Source organism: Microcaecilia unicolor, chromosome 7 (assembly GCF_901765095.1).
Source record: "Microcaecilia unicolor chromosome 7, aMicUni1.1, whole genome shotgun sequence".
Classification (NCBI taxonomy): Eukaryota; Metazoa; Chordata; class Amphibia; order Gymnophiona; family Siphonopidae; genus Microcaecilia; species Microcaecilia unicolor.
In genome coordinates this window covers 121510176-121528955 of record NC_044037.1, presented here as the reverse complement: position 1 = coordinate 121528955, position 18780 = coordinate 121510176, and the positions used below count along the sequence as shown (strand labels likewise).

The 18780-nt window shown below is 42.9% G+C and overlaps 1 protein-coding gene across 1 annotated transcript in view; it reads right to left on the bottom strand.

The window, feature by feature from the left end:
- Window positions 1-18780, bottom strand: part of BICDL2 (BICD family like cargo adaptor 2) — a 300101-nt gene that overhangs the window by 38344 nt on the left and 242977 nt on the right. The window contains exons 7-8 of the mRNA XM_030210010.1: window positions 15713-15832; window positions 7542-7670 (exon numbers count right to left, since the gene is read on the bottom strand). Coding sequence (XP_030065870.1) covers window positions 7542-7670; window positions 15713-15832 — 249 coding nt within the window. The remainder of the gene's footprint in view (window positions 1-7541; window positions 7671-15712; window positions 15833-18780) is intronic.

The window sequence follows — 18780 nt, the reverse complement described above, 5'->3', positions numbered from 1 at the left end:
TTCCACTCAATGTGGAAACTTAAAAGGATCAAACCTTACTTCCCAAGGGAAATATTCCGCAGCCTGGTACAATCAATGGTGCTAAGCCACCTAGACTACTGTAATACCATTTATGCCGGATGCAAAGAACAAATCATTAAGAAGCTTCAAACCGCTCAAAACACAGCAGCCAGACTCATATTTGGGAAAGCGAAATATGAAAGCGCCAAACCCCTAAGAGAAAAACTACATTGGCTTCCATTAAAAGAACAAATTGCGTTCAAAGTTTGCACCCTGGTCCATAAAATTATACACGGGGAAGCCCCGACCTATATGTCAGACCTTATAGACCTACCTGCCAGGAACGCAAAAAGATCAGCACGCACATTCCTCAATCTCCACTAACCCAACTGCAAAGGACTAAAATACAAGTCCACATACGCAACCAGTTTCTCCTACATCCTTCGGTAGTGCAACTATGGAACGCACTACCAAAGACCATAAAAACAACGCAAGACCTAGCTATCTTCCGAAGGCTACTAAAACTGACCTGTTCAAGAAGGCATACCATAAACAACCATCCTAATTACTAAATAATAAGACTGATCATGAACTAGACAGAACCGAATTCTTATCACTTGACTGACTAACCTCACTGCTATTAATGAACAAGCACTACCACTTTAATTCCTAATGTCGAAAATGATTTCTATATGATTGATGACCTAACACAGGTTACAATCTAATCTATCACTCAGGAACCTATATGCAATACCATAATGTATCATTCTTTACCACGTATGTACGCACCTTAATGCAATACCATTTGTAATTCTGTTAACCGGAAATGGCAACCGCCACTACGGCAAATGTAAGCCACACTGAGCCTGCAAATTGGTGGGAAAATGTGGGATACAAATGCTACAAATAAATCTCATGCAACAGTACAGTCACAACCTCTCTAGGAGAAGACTCATAGTCCAGGACCTCGAGCATCATGGCCCTGGGATCGTCCACAACTTCCAAAAGAAATGGAATGGCCGCCACCCTTTCCTTGACATAGTTCCAAGTTTTTAATGAGCATTAAGAGGGAGGTTTTCTACCATCTGCTACTGTCTGATAAGAATTTCTTTGCTAATAACAAAGCCTCTCTTCATGACCATGAATTCTGCTGGACAGAATTATGCCATTTGTGATTGGTCCATAGGTATCATCTGACCTAGAAAGATGCCAAGGTTGGACTGAAGCAGGGGCGTAGCCACGGGTGGACCTGGGTGGGCCCAGGCCCACCCACTTTCCCTCCAGGCCCGCCCACCCACGTCGCTCGCTCGCTCACACAAATTCGTTGTCCTCCCCGCCAGCGCTGCATTCTTTTCTTCGATCGTCGCCAGCAGCGCTGCCATTCACACAGGCAGCTCCACCCCCCTTTGCCGCATCCATCTGGCCCTACGTAAACAGGAAGTGCATCAGAGTGGGCCGGATGGACGCGGCAGAGGGGAGCGAAGCTGCCTGTGTGAATGGCAGCGCTGCTGGCGACGATTGAAGAAAAAAATGCAGGGACCGAAGCTGCCTTCTCTCTTCTGCTGCGCCGATTCAAAGGGTTGCTGGTAGCGTGTAAGAATCACTGCTGTTGGCTGAGTCTGACCTGAAATCCTTCCCTCTGCCATGTCTTCCACCCAACTATTATGTAATTTCCTGGGAAGATCGCGCAGCAGAGGGAAGGCTTCTGGGTCAGTCAGCAGCAGTGCAGCAATTCTCTCTTACATGCTGCCAGCAACCCTTTGAAACGTGCTGGTGCCATGATGCTCCTGATGCTGCATGGAGGGGGGGTTGGAGAGAAGATAAAATTGTTGGGCTGCAGGGGGGTGTAGGAGAGGGAGACATGCATGGGAGAGTAGAAGAAAGGGGATCATTATTGGGATATGGGGGGAGAGAGAGGGATAATTGCTGGATGTAGGGTAGGGTGGGGAGGGAAGGAGGGGTGAATGACAAAAGAAGGAGAAATGTTGGACCTGGGAGGGGAGGAAAAGGTACTGCACAGGGGAGAGAGGAATGAAGGAGAAATGTTACATGGTGGTGGAAGAGATGCTGCAAAGGGGGAAACAGATGTTAGACTTGGGATGCAAGGGTGAGAGAGAAGAGGAAAAGAGGGAACAATGTTGAAAATGAGGGCGGAGGAGGGGGAAGAAGGAGGGAGATGTAGGATCCAGGGGTAGAAGACAGTGAGGGAGAAATGCTGGAATGTGGGTAGGAGGGAAGAGGGGGAGAAATGCTGGATCCTGGGGGAAGGGGCAAGAGGAAAGAGAGAAAGGACAGGAAGATGCTAGGAGGGGATAGAGGGTGGAGAGAGGAGAAAGAGGGAGCAGATGCTGGGCTAGAAGGGTTGGAAGGAGGCAGACACTGGGATGGTGGAACCATGTGGAAGGCCAAGGGGGTGGTAAGGAAATGAACGAGAGGATGATAGTGATTACGGGGAGTAGATTGAAGATGGAAGGCTGGAGAAGGAGTGAGATGGGGAATAGGTGAGCTAGTTGGTGAAAGAAGGAGATGGAAATCAGATAGGTATCTGAAAAGTAAAAAGGAAAAGGATTAGAAGATGAAATTTGAGTGGACAGAGAGCAGGAAAGAAAGAAAAAAGATAGGAAAGAGCTAAAATGAAACAAACATCAATATGTCAGTGTAGTGAGGGAATGGAATGAGAGTGGAGAAAAGACAAATGAATAGCAGCTGCTTGAAGGAGAATTAACAGAAAGACAGGAAAGTGGAAAAGAGAAACTTGAACCAACATAATGGAAAAATAAAATGACCAGACAACAAAGGTAGGAAAGACATTTTATTTTGAATTTATTAACTGAAATTTGTTAGCTTGAGAAATGTGCACAGCGGGTATCATTTTATTGTGTTCAGTAGAAAAAAAGAAATATATTTCTGATTTTATTTCTCCACTGTAACATGCCGAGGTTCCGAGTTCAATTTTTGCCTACATATTTTTATTTCTAATTTGTGATCCCTTGTTCTTTATTTGATGAGAGTCTGGGCCCTAGTGTGTCTAACACTAGTCCCGACCCTTGCTGTAGCTGGTGGGGATCCCCAACCTACATCAGCTGAGGACCTCCTCTAAAAGCAGCTAAAACTCCCTTCTACTAAGCTTGGCAGATGGCGGCAACATCCTTGAGTCACCGATAACTAAGCATGCATGGGGTGCCAGCATCGGTGACTCAAGGCATTGTTGCTATTGCTGCCTGCCAAGCTTGGTAAAAGGGATTTGCGGCTGTCTTCGAAGGAAGTTTTCAGCTGACAGAGCTTGGGGATCTTTATGAGCTAAAGTATATTTTGAATTGGGAGGTGCCGGGGGAGATGTGGAGAGGGGAGGAAGGGGGCAGAGACAGAGAGAAAATTTTGTGCCCACCCAAAATTGGCCGTCTGGCTACGCAACTGGACTGAAGAGGAAGAATGGAAAAGAAAAGAACAGAAGATTTGTGGATGGATAGATGGCTCTGAGAGGAGAGTGAAACTGATTTTCTAAACACACCAGTGAACTAAATACCTTGTAACAGTATTTTGCACAAGACATATTAGTTGTATAAGTTCTCAAAATAATCTTTAGGATATTAGTGGTGTGATTAGTGGTATTATCTCTTATCTATATAGTTTTATTTGGCTAATCAAATATCTTTTATATATATATCTTGGTAATAATATATTTTTGGGAGAACAATCTTATTTTTGTAAGCTGTTTTGCATTTGCCACATATAATTTTTTATACCTAATATAATAATTTATTTCATCTGTGGCATTGTTCCTTTCATTAGTATAGCTAGCTAGACAGAGCCTAAGGGCCAATTAGGTACTGTCATATCCCTGAGCAAATGAGTCCAGAATAATTCCTTTTGCGTGATTATCTGATATAGAAGTACCTTCATTTCTATTTAAGAGATTATAGTGCAGGGTGCCCTAATTTCTCTTAAACCAAGACTTGATTGATGATAGAGATGCCAATGGGGAGCCATTTCTAAGTGGAAGATTTTGACCCCACCTCCAAACACAGCTCATGCCCTGCCCCCATCCCCCCTCCCCCCCACTCCACTTCCCTGTCAGCACTGCACTTGTGAACAGCTTCAGATCTCATCACCAACACTCCCTGTCTGTTAATACTGCTGTTTTGGCAAGTTTTTGCCATTTTTCATCTGAGGGGGCATTAGAGAAGAAATATGGTGATGCCAGTGGTGTGGGGGAGTGATGGAAAAATACTGGTGCCAACAGAGGTAAGAATGAAGCTCCATAATGAGTCTTTGTACATCTGCTTCAGGTCTGCTGTGTTTTTGTTTGCTGTTTTCCTGTATTTATTTGCCCCAATCTACTTCAGACTTTTATCCTATTAAGATTTACCTTGTTTACTTCACCTGTTTTTGCTTGTGTTGGAAAGTAATGTTTGTTCTCCAATGCTGGTGTAATAAGGTCTTAGAACAATGACCACAGTTCCTAGTTCCCTACTTGGGCGAATATAAATCAACCCATTTGTAAAGATCCTTTTCTTCCTAAGTTACTGATGTACCCCTAATTCCTCCCCCCGCACGAGTCTTTTAACCATGAATCTTGTAGAAGGAAGGGTCAACAGGCAAGCTATAGGTGACACCTTTTTCTGAATTAGCTCAGAACACCTGTGACCAGATTTTATGTACACCTCTTTATAGAATTATGTCTAAAAAGATGCATGCGTAAATTCTAATTATTGCTAATTAATGCCAATAATTGGTTATTGCCAAATTATCGGCACTGATTGACTCATTATTCAATTAAGTTGCATGCACAAATTGGATGCATGTCCAAATTTGCGAGCACAACTCAAAGTATCATATACAGAATCCGGGGGATAGTGCATAAAGTACCGTCTGCATCCCACTCTACTGTAATCCTGCAAAGCCAGTCACTCATACCAATTATTACCACTCACTTTTACATTCTCACACCCACAAAGTTCCTTTGGATGCAGGCTACTGTCCATTGTGGCCCCCAAGATCAAGCTACAGCCTCATGTTTCATACATGTAAATCAGTTTGCTAAAGACTACCCTGGTCGGCATAATGGTTTTCCTTTTTGAGTTCATGTTCTCCATTAGTCATGTCTGATAATGTTCTCATGTAGCACCAGATCTCTCTCACTCTATTCTGGAAAAAGTCTACAGGTATCCACTAGTGATTTTCTTCCGTGGGTGCTCCGCAACCATCAAATGTCTCCTTCTACTGCAACCACTCCACTTCCGCCATTTGTGACATTTATTTATTTCACGGCATTTTATGTACCACAAAAGAGCCAATAAAGGTGACTATACGGTGTACAACAAACCATATGAACAGTTTAAGAATATTTGAAAAGAAAAAGGGAATGCGGTCCACCTCTTAAGGGAAACAAATCCTGAGAACCAACATTGTGTAATAGTTGTTTGACAAAAATATATTGTCCAAGTCTGCAACTCAGCTTCCCAATGATGAGATCCGTTTTCTTGAGGCACTGCGGGGCTTTTAATCTGTAGGTACCGTCCCAGCCATTGCTCCAAAAAGCCTTTCAGTTTCGCTTCCTTCACCAATTCCACCAACCTTAAATTATTCCTTCTCATGTGATTCTCAAGATAATCCAGTTTCTCCTCTACAGGAGTACGTCTTGGCTGCAGGCCAGATTTTTCCCATTCTGTGGCAGTAGCCATCTCCTCTAAATCAGCTACCTATCATTGATAAACTTGAAACCATGCAGAAATTGGAAGATTATCAAATATCATTGAAATTTTGTATCCAGTGTCACTTTGACTACCACTGTTACTTCCATCACAATTTCTACCGCCCAGGCTTGACCCAATTGTGAGCGATGACACTGCAGTTACACCATCATGGGCTCTAGCCTGCGGCCTTTCTTCCTCCATGGTTGTTTCATTGTCATATCGTTGAGATCAACCATGGATAGTGCATCATTTTGATGGTTTTACCACCCAGTGAGCTTTTTTTTTTTAATAAAAAATTTGCAGTGGTAAAGGAGCTAAGAAGCCAAGCAGGCCGATGAGCTGAGTACTTCACTCCCTGCTCTAGCTCTTCGTATCATGTGAACCTCTGCACATGCCTTTTATGTAAATATGCGGTCATGCAATTTTATATATCCAAAGTTATCAGTATTGCCTAGATTTTAGAAAAATCAATATTTAAAAGAACTGCACAAGTCCTTTTAAATATTGGTCTCCATGTCTTTTAGAAGTAGGTTATCTGGTATCTTCTGACTATAGTTTTTCTCAGTTTCTGTGCTTGGTGACTCAAAGTTCTGGTGCATGCAATTCTGGAGACCGCACCTTCAAAAAGATATAAACAGGATGGAGTTGGTCCATAGGAGAAGTCTATTTCAACTGAAAGAAAACTCTGGAATGAGAGGGCATAGGATGAAGTTAAAAGGCTTTAGGCTCAGGCATAATCTAAGGAAATATTTTTTTTATGGAAAGGGTGGTGGATATGTGGAAAAACTTCTTGGTGAAGGTGGTGGAGACAAAGACTGTATCTGAAATCAAGAAAGCAAGGGACAAGCATGTAGGATCCCATAGGGAAAGGAGAAGATAGTGAATGGTGTGGATGGGCAGACTGGATGGGCCATGTGGCCTTTATATGCTATCATGTTTCTATATATCTAAGCTCCTTAGATAAGAAGCGGTGCTTGGACCAGTACATAAAAGTTAATTTATTGCAATTCAGTGTATTGCGGGACTAGACTTTCTGATCTTCATTGTTTACATCCAAGTTTGAACATGTCTCACCGCTTCAATATGAGAATCATTGTTTGCTGGCCTGGTGGTGTACTGAGTACAATTCAAAATGTTTTCTGCTTGCCCACAAAGCTTTTTATACAGGGCTTCCACTCTATCTTCCATGATGATTTTATATGTACCCTATTGTACGCTTCGTTCCCAGGGTGAAAACCTTTGGATACCTCTGTTAGGCATCTCGTACTCGCCTAGACTTGTTCCTTAGCATTTTTTTATTTGGCCCTTTTTCTGTGGAACTTTCTTCCATTTGCAATTTGTACTGAATCCTCTTAAAATAAATTTAAGGCAGCTTTGAAAACATACTTTTTTGAAGTTGCATTCAACAGTGGGTGGTGTTGAGGATGATATGGTCAGAGTCAGTAGTCGCTTTGCTTTCTCAGGTCTAATTTTGATCTGGCTCTGCTATGCTTTCCTGTTAATTGACTAGTATTCTATCCTCTCTTTAATGATTCATTTTTGTTAACCGTTTTGTTGATTGAATCACGAAAGGCAGTATATATAGCAAGTTCAAAAAACCCAAATATATTGAAACCTATGCCTCCACTTTTTGCCACTGCCCATCTGTGGTCCCTGCAGGTACCTTATCCTACAGATTGGACTCCCTCTACTTCCTTTCCCACAGTCCTGCTTTGTCTTTATGAGTACCTTACCCTACAGCCTTGGCATCTTCCCCTCGTCTGATATACGGCTGTGTTCTTGTAGGTATCTAATCCTGCAGCCTATGTCGCCTTCCCTGGTGCCCAATTGTGTCTCTGCAGGTACCTGATCATGGAGCCTGTTGATCTCTTCCTCTTTTTCCTTTAGCAGTTCTTGCTCTCTTTGGGTTAGATACACCACTTTCTGTTTCTGATGATCTTCTACTACAGGTGTCGTCATCTGGATATTGGGAACCTAGCCCAGAGCAACAAGATGTAAGTAAGTGTTCCTTAGGAGGGGTAATTTGCTAACTGTTAATGAGCACTAATAACATTATTGTGTATTAGCTACCAAAAGGTCCACAGGAATAATACAGAACCTGAAATAAATAATGCATGATAATGGCATTAGAGTGTGCTGTTAGTGTGCACAGGTTTTAGTTTTAAAAATCTAAAACTAACACAGTCTGAAAATTCTTTCAGTCCTGCAAATTGGAATATTAGGGTTGGATGAGAATGGTCACATGACTATGGTACTACACTTTCAAAGGTAGGATATCCTTGGTCTTGGTTCAGGTTTCCTGGGAAAAAAGGTTTCTTTTCTTATAGCAGGATTCCTTGAAGGCTGCAATACCTATTATTATATTGTGTAATAAAGAGTAAGGCTGTTACTCTGGATTATAGTCCTTTTTTCACCAAGTATTCAATAGTAACAACCACTGAGCAACCAGCCGTCTTTAGAAGAATTTTAAGCTGAATTTAAGCAATTAGCTTTTCATGTGAAAAAAATTGCCTAAATTTAGCCAGTCAACATTTTTTACTCTATGTAAATTCCATTCTTTATTATTTTTATTTATTTGGACTTAGCTCACACCTTTTCAGTACAGTACTAGCTCAAGGTGAGTTGCATGCAAGTATACTATCCCCCTAATTTTAGAAAGCTGCACACCCAAATTTGCGACTAGTGCACAAATTTGTGTGCAGAAGTTATAGAATAAGGTCAGTTGTACATGCAAGTTAATGAGCTGATAATTGGTTTTACAATAACAGGCTACAATTGGAACTAATTGGCACCAATTAGCTTATGCTCATAACTGCTCTTTACCAGCATTCTGTTGTGTGCTCAAATTTCAGAGCGTGCAACTTCAAGGGGGGCATGAACCACGGAGGGGCAGGTGGCGTTTTGGGGGCATATCAAGCAGTTACATGCACAGGTTATAGAATACTAACATTTATACGTCTAACTGCCTACAGTTAGGCACAAGCATTTACGCCAGCCATTGAAGTAGAATAAGTGCTCCTGCCTAAAGTTAGGCATGTTAATGCGGATTTACGCTAGTATTCTATAACCCATAACTGCCGTTATAGAATTTGCGCTTAGCGCACATCATCCCAGTGCCTACCTTTAGGAAACTTTTTGAGAATTACCCCCTAGATGTTTCCTTGTTCCTAGAGCGCTTACAATCTAAGTTTGTACAGGTTAAGTGTCTTTAACCTTCTTGCATTTCATATTATATATTCACACACTTTTTATGTTATCCATTTTGGTGCAGCAAAGTATTATGATTTATTACCTCTCCTTTACATCAGCTTAAACCTGGTTGTTTAATTTGGTGGTGGTGTTTCCACCTCTAAATGCCTTATCAAACAGATTGTATTTGATACAAATAGATCAAATAGATTGTAGAGCCTATTCTAAATATATTCAGGAATGGATGTTCATGCACAGATTATGAGTGGGGTGGGGGTGGGGGGAATGCATTTTATAAGCATCAACATCTAAAATATCATCAAGATCAACACAGGCTCGTAAACTTGTATATGATGGAACATGCACAAGAATGTTCTGAAACAGGATTATACATGTTTATATTGGCCATTTTACAAAAATACGTGTTTTTCCTGAAGCTATTGTAGAACCTGGTATCCCTTGCCCATTTTGCTTTTGGAAGGGGAGGGGGGAGGGGAGAGATATAAACCACTGAGGGGTTTAGGTGGCGACTCTCCCTTAATCCCTCCAGTAGTGTGCTGTTCAGATGGAGAACTTTTCTGAAACCTATACGTCCCAGGTAGCAGGTATACTGTAAATTCCAATGTTGATCTGTTTGAACATAGATGTGCAGTCCCCTTCCAAAATGGGGAATATGTGTTTACTTTGTAGCCCTACCTACACCCACCTAAAACACATCTAGACCATGCTCCCTTGCCAGTTTTAGAGTTTTAGACGTGTATATCCCAGCTTTGTATAATCAGAATTTAGATGTTACATGCTGTGTAATATTCTGAGTCTATGGACCATCTGTTCGACTGTTGCTGTCTTGCTGATTCCATCTGCAACTGCCACAAGCCTTCAGATGCTGCTCCTGTGGCACATGTCCACTGACAGAAGCGTCACCTCTCTGGTGATGTCACTGGGTGAGCATTCTCAAAGCTATGGGGCAAAGGCTAGATAGCTGCCTGTTATGTCATGTTCTAAGTCCAAGGACCATATATTGGATTGCTGCTGTCATGCTGATTGCATCTGCATCATGCCTTCAGATGCTGATCCTGTGGTACCCTTCCATCGACTAAGGCTCTGCCTCCCTGGTGATGTCATTCAGTGAGTATCCTCAAAGCTATGGAGCAACATCAGAAACACTGAATGCCAGGGAGAGCAGTTTGATAGAGTGCCAATGGAGTATAACCAAGGAGATCCTTTGGGTGCTCCTTTGGGCAGGCTGTGTGTGGGCTGTGGGTTTATTACTTTTGGTAAGCAGTTTTCAAGCTTTTAATTCCAGTTCTTTGTGGATGTGGTCAATATGGATCATTATCATCTAGGATCAGAAAAATTCAGCTGTTAGGGTAACAGAGATTAGATCAAAAAAATTTGAATTTTGAATACAGTGGGCTTGATGGCTCTCCGTTTGATCTAAGGCTCTTTTTATCTATGATTTAATCCTGCATAATAAGCTAGATATTTTATGTATCACAGAATCTTGGCTTTTAGACTTTGATATTATTTTAATGAATCTCTCTTGTCCTAGGAGGTTTTACATGTGAAGTTAAAAATAGGAAAAGGAAGAAAAAAAAGGAGTTACAATCATTTATGGTGCTATGTTGAAGTTCAAATGATTTAATCTTGAGCTTGAAGCTAATTGTGATTTGTTGATTTTGTCACAACAATCTTTTCATATTTGTTTGCTATATGGTCTACCAGGTCACATTGGAAAAGATAGTTCTATATTGACTTTTGTGACATTTGTACCTGTTAATTTAAGAACAACTTTGTCTCTGTCTTGAGTGATTTTATCATTTGCTTTGATCCTGCTTCTGACTCATTAAAAGTATGAACATGATTTTCTATAACTGAAACAAGAAGGGTATATTTTGAATATTTATTCAACAAAAAATTAATCATTAAGTATCTTTGTGTAACTGGTGGCATAGTAATTTTATAAGTGACTTGAGTGTGTAAAACAGTAGGTATGTGCTTATATATATCTGCCTGAGGCATACATATGTAAAAGTAATCACAAAAACATCATAGAGATTACTTTTATGTGATACAGAGGTAGGCATTCCCAGGATGGAGAATGGGAGGAATGGGGTGGGGTTGGCAATTATTTGCATTACAAAACATGTTCATATGTATTGATCCTTATTGCACCTAATTACACCTGCCTTGGAGCAGGTGTATAACAAAAGATACTTACTTGTAGAAGGTATTCTCTGAGGACAGCAGACTATATATTCTCACATGTGGGTAACGCGGATGCCTGATCTGGAGCTGGTATCAAGCTTTTACAGAACTCTTTGGAGCGTGAGTGCCTTCCCGCCAGCCGCATAAGCATGGGACCAACAGTACAGTACTACAGCATAGGAGAAAAAAAAGACAACTCCAAGGGCAGGTGGGAGGGTATGTTAGAATATATAACCTGCTGTCCTCAGAGAATACCTGTTACAGGTAAGTATCTTTGCTTCTCTGAGAACAAGCAGGCTAATATTCTCACATGTGGGGAATCCCTAGCTACCAGGCTCACTGGAAACAAAAACCAAATGATGAATTGCACCTTGCAATGACGAGGTCAGAACATAGATGAACCTGAAACTACATGCAAATCGTCAGAAGTGTAGCCTGTGACAGACTAAAAATGGGCCTAGGTGGGTGGCATTGGATTCTAGAACCCAAACTAATTCTACATTACTATCTATCCAAATCGACTGCTACGCCAAGCTTGCTGCTTAAGGCATGCTACTTGAAGCAGGAATGAGATGTGAATGTGTGGAATGAAGACCATGTAGCAGCCTAGCAAATGTCCCAAATGGAGGCTAATGAAGCAGCCATGGCTCTGGCACTGCGAGCCATAAGAGGATATTCCTGAGCAGCCCAGGCTGAGCGTAAGGAAAAGAAAATAAGCTGGTAGCCAATTAGAAATTGTGCGTTTCCCGATGGCGATCTACTCTGGTTAGAATGAAAGGAAACAAAAAGTTGGGGAAATTGTCTCTGGCGCTGAGGCCGTTTCAAGGAAAAAAGGTCAATGCTAGCCTGCAGTCCAAGGAGTGCAGTGTACATACGGATACGGAGTGTACATACGGAGTGCAGTGGAACTCAGGGTACATACGGATAACCACTCCATTGCAATGTGAGCCAAAGGAACAGCCACCAAAAACAAGACCATCCAGGTCAAGGACATCAAAGGACAGGAAAACAAGCGGCTGAAAAGGAGCGCTTATCAATTGGGGAGATCAATGTTGAGGCCCATAACACATACAGAAGTGTGACTGGGTGCTGTGACAAAGCAAACCTCTCACAAAGTGAACAACTAGAAGCTGTGAAGAGATGAGTGTATTCCCTATGTGAAGAGAAGCACTGAGAATACTGAGGTGAACCCCCACCGAGATGGGTTCAGACCAAACCCAGAAAGATGTAGAAGATATACAATCAGGACCTATGCAGGGCAAGAAAGGGGATCTAGGACCCACTCACACACCAGGTGTCAAAACTGGAAAGAGGAACACCTCTTAGAAGAAGCTTTACTGAAAGCGGGCAAGACCGTGCAGACACCCTCCGGAAGACACAAGGAAGCTAATGCAAAGTCCTGAACATCCAGGCCATGAGCACCATAAAGATCCTTCAAGTGCAGAGTAGAGAGCCAATCATGGCCCTGAACCACGGGGAGTAGGGTGCGAAGGGAAATCATCCTGAACTTTCTGTGATTAGAAAGTTGAAATAGGCTCTTAGATCCAGGATAGAACAAATCCCTTGTGCCTTCAATGGCACAAGGAACAACCTGGAATAGAATTGCAGCCCTGTTCCTCTGGTGGTACGGACTCGACTGCAGGGGCCTTCAGAAGAGCAGAGAGTTCTTCCACAAAGAGCTGTTTACGCTGAGAGCTGATGCAAGTTGCTCTCGGCGGGCAATTCTTTGGCCTGCCCTGAAGAACTGCACCCTCCCTCAGACCGATAGGTCATCTGGGACAGTTACTGGCACTGTAGCTAAGCTCCCTTGGAGTCAGAGAAAAGCTCACCCCTTGCTGTGACTGGAGAGTTATCTGGGGCCAAGGTGCATGCTGTTGACAAGAACAAATGTGCTACTGTTGAACCTGTAGAGGCTAGTGATAAAAGGTGGTGTACCCACATCTCTGCAAGTAGGAGGGACTCCTCCCTGACTTGCTGAAAAACCTCCTAGATGAGGAGGGAGGTGCAGAAGCCATCCGGGAGGAGAGAGTGTGATGGCATCTGTGTATTTCTTCAAGAGGTCAGCGACCCCCTCCAACTTCTCTCCAAAAAAGGTTATCCCATGGCACGTGACATCCACTAGTTTCCACTGCACACACAAGTTCTAGACAGAGACACACAGGCATAACAGTCTATGTAGCGCCACGCTGTGGGCATAGATCCTGGAATCTACAGCAACAGTGTCACCTGGCCAAGTACTTGTGACACACTGTCTGCTGCTCAGCCAACCAGCGAAGCGGCTTGACTCGCTCCAGTGGGAGAGAGGCTGCTAAAGCTAACGTGGCACACACCAGGTCCTGTAAGAATATGCTCATGGAAGATTGGTAGGACTAAATATGGAAGAAGAGCAGTGAAGCCTAGTGCACTTTCCACCAAATGAATCCAGGGTTCTAGCATCCCCATCTGGGGAAGCTGAAGCAGAACTATGCTCTCTTGAGCATGGATCCAACCACCATGGAGCGAGGAGGCATCTGGGGCCTATGAAAACCAGGGCAGCTCTGAAACTGGTCCATGGATTCAATCTCCATGGGGAGGAGCGGGACTGACAGAGGGGACCCCTAATTCCTCTCAAGAACATCATGGAAGAGCTGATGGAGCAGGACTAGCACAGCTCTTCTAAGAAGAGACTCGTAATCCAGAAGCTTCAAAGAGGTGAGCTCTGGGCTGATCCTTCATCTCTAAAGGAACAGGAATGGCGTCTACCATGTCCTTGACAAAAGAAGGGAAGGAAAAAAATAGCAGATGAAGACGTCATCTGTTCCCATAGAGGGGAGAGGTCAGATAGTATTCCAGAGGAATCTTCCTCCAACCCATGAACCCCTCCTCAGCGCCAGCCAGGAACTCCTCATAGGAGGGCTGGGACAGAGTCTGCCTCGACCGAGAGGAACCATGACCTCTCCTTTCCTATCCGATATTGTAGTTCCTTTCTATTTCTGTGTTTGCTGTAATTTTTGGATTGTACACTGCCTTGGTTTGCCAGTCAGCAAAAGTGGTATAGAAAGTAAATAAAATGAAATGAAATGAGAGGGGCGTTGAAGGAGTGGGCTCCAGCCTCGACTTCAATGAAACTGCTGGCACCAACATCAATGACACAGGCGGAAGTTGATGCCAGTGCTACATGTGACACCGGCATCAGGGGCCTCACCGCGGGTTGAGGGCCATGCAGGGCCAATTCGAGAGGCGTGGCAGGCTCCAATGCCCTCTGAACAAAGCCAGCCAGGAGCTCAAGGAGCAAGGTCTGAATGTGCCCATAGAGGGGCAACATCAGGAAAAGCTGGGACATCAGTGTAGAGGGAAGCTGCTGAAGTAGCGGAGCCTTGCCACAGGCTAAGGGCCATGCAGGCTGAGTGGAGTAGAATGGAAGGCGCAAGCACCCTTGAAGCTGATGCACTCCGAAGAAAGCAGGGAGCTAGGTGCCTGATCCTGATGCTCAGAGACAGACGCAGTGGCACCTGCAGGGTGTTCTTCTGGCATCGACACCTGACACTGTGCATCAAGGGAGATCGATGCCAATACTTATTCAGATGCTGATTTCCATGATCCTCAATACCGACGAGGATGACGCAGTATCCTTGTGTCTCCTCGGGTTTGTGCCGACATCAGTCAGTCCTGGGGGGCTCATGTAGCGGCTGGTGTCAAGGCAGATGGCCAGTGCACCCGAAGCTTGAGGCTTCGGATTTGGCTCCAAAAAAGAACTTCCTTTGAGCTATTCTGGCTAACTGGGTTTTGACTTGAATCTGAAGACACAGAACACAGTTAGAAGGGGTAGTTCCCAGACCCCAAACATGGAAAAGAGGAATAAAAAGAGCAGCTGTGGCAGAAACTGGGAATTGGGAAAAATTCGATGGTGCCTCAAAAAGGGCAAAGCACCAGAGAAAAAATAAGGGAAAGACCTGACCAGGGCTCAGGCCTAAATGCAGCATACTAAGAGCTGTAAATAAAGGAAAAAAATAAAAGAAAATTGAATGGGAAGAAATTGAATCCAAACGAAGCACAGAACTAAAGAAAACAGAAATAAAAAAGGAAGGCACAAAAAGAAGCTCTGTTCAAGAACTGAACCGTTAGCTGTGAGGAGAGAAGTAAAAATGCTTTCTCTCCTCACTGCGGAAAAAAAGGGACTGTTGGTCCCGTGATCGTGAAGCAGACGGAAAGGCACTTGTGCATGCGCGGTGGAGCGTGTCTCATGCTGAAAGTGCTCTGTAAAAGCTTGATAGAAGCTCTGGACTGGGCAATACAAACCGTGTTACCCACATGTGAGAGCATAAGCCTGCTTGTCCTCGGAGAAGCCTACTTTCCATGGGCAATTTTCTCAAAGGCACACAGGTACATATGTTGCCTTTATTAAATAAGCACAACACTTGCACCTATGTGCATAATTGCAAAGTTAACTTCAAAGTGAGCAGTGCTAGATGCCAGAGTAGGCATCTATTGAAGGATCCTATTAGGATCCTGGTCAGTCAAGGTACTGTGTGTACAAGGGCAGAGTGAGGACAAATTGGAAACAAGGTGGGTGCCAATTAATAATAATAATTAGAACATCAGTGATTCTTCGCTTCTTGTGTTCACTGTGCTCAGCGTACCTGTATCATATGGATATCCTCCTTTTCCTTCTTCAGAATGTCCTGATCTGAATCCATAAGCAATGTTGATTTCTGTGAAAGTTCATCTGTCATTGACATGTTGTCATCACTTGTGAAGGACTTTAAGGCACAAAGACAAAACAGGTAACTTAGGCTTCATCAGTAGTACAACCAAGAAATCTGAGGGCCCCAAGTAAAACTGGTATGTAGGCCCTTATTCTGAGTTCAAGCAAGACATGTTATTATGATGGTGAGTTGAGGTTAGGAGAAACAGGATGAGGAATGAGTCCTCAGTGCTCTCCATCTTGAATAATTTGCTTTTCTCCCTCAGTAGAACACTTACCATTACCCTCTCACAGACCAGGCACCCTCAACAGCACCATCCACCTGCCTTGAATTGACAGAATCACCATTATATTCTTCTCCAGGAAAGGAGAAGAGTAAAGAAGGAAATGTACATAGTACTGTATGCTGCATTTTACAATGCCAGAAATCACAGTGCATGCATACCTTTTGTGCAGGTAAGTGCAATAAAGGCAAGGAGAAGGAAACAGGGAAAGACTAACATGCTGGTACCTACCTGCACACAAAACATATCATCCTTCTACACTGTAATTTCTGGAATTATCTTATGTACCAATAAATGTGGAGTATTACCATGCTTCTCCTACTTTTCTTTCCTGCCATTATCTCCCTCTTATTTCTTCTTTCCTCCATCTTACTACTCATAGCTTTTCTTATCATAGATCTCTTTGTGCTCATTTTTCTCCCTATTCTGCACAGGTTTGTGGCTTTTCTTTTGCTCATCATCACTATCTTCCACTCTTTTCCTAATTTCTTCTGTTCTACTTTCACGGACTATGAATTCATCATGGCACTTTAGTGTTGTGCAGCATAGGCAACCAGAGAGAGGTATGAAGCTTGTACTGCCCGATTAGTGGAGCTTAGTGCTCTTTAGAATTTCTAAGCAGCAAGATGGGAATTCTATGTGGAGCTGGTGGAAGCAATCACATGTACAACACTGCATGCTATTAGAAACATAGAAACATGATAGAAGATCAAGGCCAAATGCCCATTCCAAATGGCTGTAACCACTAACTCTTCCTTTTCCTAAGGAATCCCACATGCTTGTCCCACACTTTCTTAAATTCTGACACAGTCCTTGTCTCCACAACCTCCACCAGGAGGCCAGTCCACACTTCTACCACTCTTTCCGTGAACAAATACTTTCTTAGATTACTTCTAAGCCTATTTCCTCTCATTGCCCCCTCATTCTAGAGTTTTCCTTCATTTGACCTCTTCAATCCAGTTAAGTACCCCATGACCTCTAAATTCCACTAACTCATAAACTTAGCAATACTACACACTAATCTCAAATCCCCACTGACACTTCATTGTAACATACCCCATTGACTCCAAACCCATTATCATACCCCAATGACCGCATAAACCCAATAAAATATCTTATTAACCCCCTAAATCTGGTAACTTAGCCCACTTACAATAATGCACTCTTTGGCTGGCAAACCCATTAACGTACCCCATTGATACTCCAAACCAGTAATATATTCCCACTGACATCTTCAGTCTAGTAACACACTCCGTTGACCCCACATAGGAGGTAGTTTTATAAAGTCATTTTCACATGTAAGTGGCCACATGTGCACATAAATGACCTCTTATAAAATATCACCAGTGTAAACGTATGCACTATGACACAATGGCACACACTTTGCCAGTAGGTGTGTACAAAGAGGAGTTTGGGCAACATGAGTGGGATTCACATGTAAGAGCACAGATTATAAAATACACTGATCTATGTTGTACTTGAACAATCTAAGCAGGTGCTAAGAATTTATGCCTTGCAAGGTGCAATTTCTACTGCTTATGCTAGTATTTTATAAAAACATATAGATGTCTATAGGGCTCATTTTCAAAGCACTTAGTCTATATGTTACTATGAGGCTTCAAAGCACTTAAACTTACAAATTTACATAGGTGCTTTGAAAATTCTATATATCTTTATAAAATAGCTCCTAAGTAGGCACTTAACTTACTCTCCTAAAGTAGGCACTCTGTTATACAATTACCCTCTACATATGAAACCCCATTTTGTATAGGATATCTAGATAAGAATTAGGTTTAATGGGCCAACAGTGTATGTTACAATGTTTAGAAAGTCCATGGGGTATGTTACTGGGTTTGGGGATCAGTGTGTAGCATTATTAATTTATGGGTCAGTGGATTGCTTTACAATGTTTAGAGATCATGGAGCACTTTGCTGCAGAATGCAGAGCCTTTGCAAAATATGTATAAGGATGCAAATACATGTCTTTTTGTCAGCACATACAGTGAGAGCATTGACTTCACACACCTGCATGTTCTAAAAAAGAGTGGCATCACTTGGGCTTCACATATGTAAGAGCATATCTTGCAACCTACACAAGTCAGTGGTGGCAAATATGTGCCAGATCTTCAAACCTACATGTACAAGAGCAATCAATTAAGGAGTTGAGGGCTTCTTTTACAAAGCCGCTCTAGTGATTCCCGCATGGCAAATGAGAGATCAGCACAACTGGTGGAGACACTAGGTACAAATGAGCAGGTAGCTGACACTTTCACCTATTTTGGAGGAGTGTAAATGCCAATGGGGAAATATTGAAAAGTATGGGGTTATTTTAGAAGCATCTCCATATGTAAACAGAGGCATTAAAAAGGTAGATTTCATACACACGTGAATGGCAATTTCAGAAAACTGCTGCACATGGAGATTCATACCATGCAGAGATTTGAAAAGGACACAGTAGGGGGGGGCAATACTTAATTGATAGAACTTAGGTGATGGTGGAGCTGCGGAAGGGACAGAGATGGTGCATCAAGGGGAGGGAGAAAGAATGAGAGGGAGAGATGTTGCATGGAGGGGAGGGAGGAAGAGATGTTGGATCTGGGGAGGGGGAAGAGACGTGGAACCCAGGGGCAGTGGGGGGGGGGCCTAGATCCTTGTCAGTCTGCCCCTGAAATAGTCACATTCTAAAATCAGTTTTTACACATGTAAGTGCCACTATTTA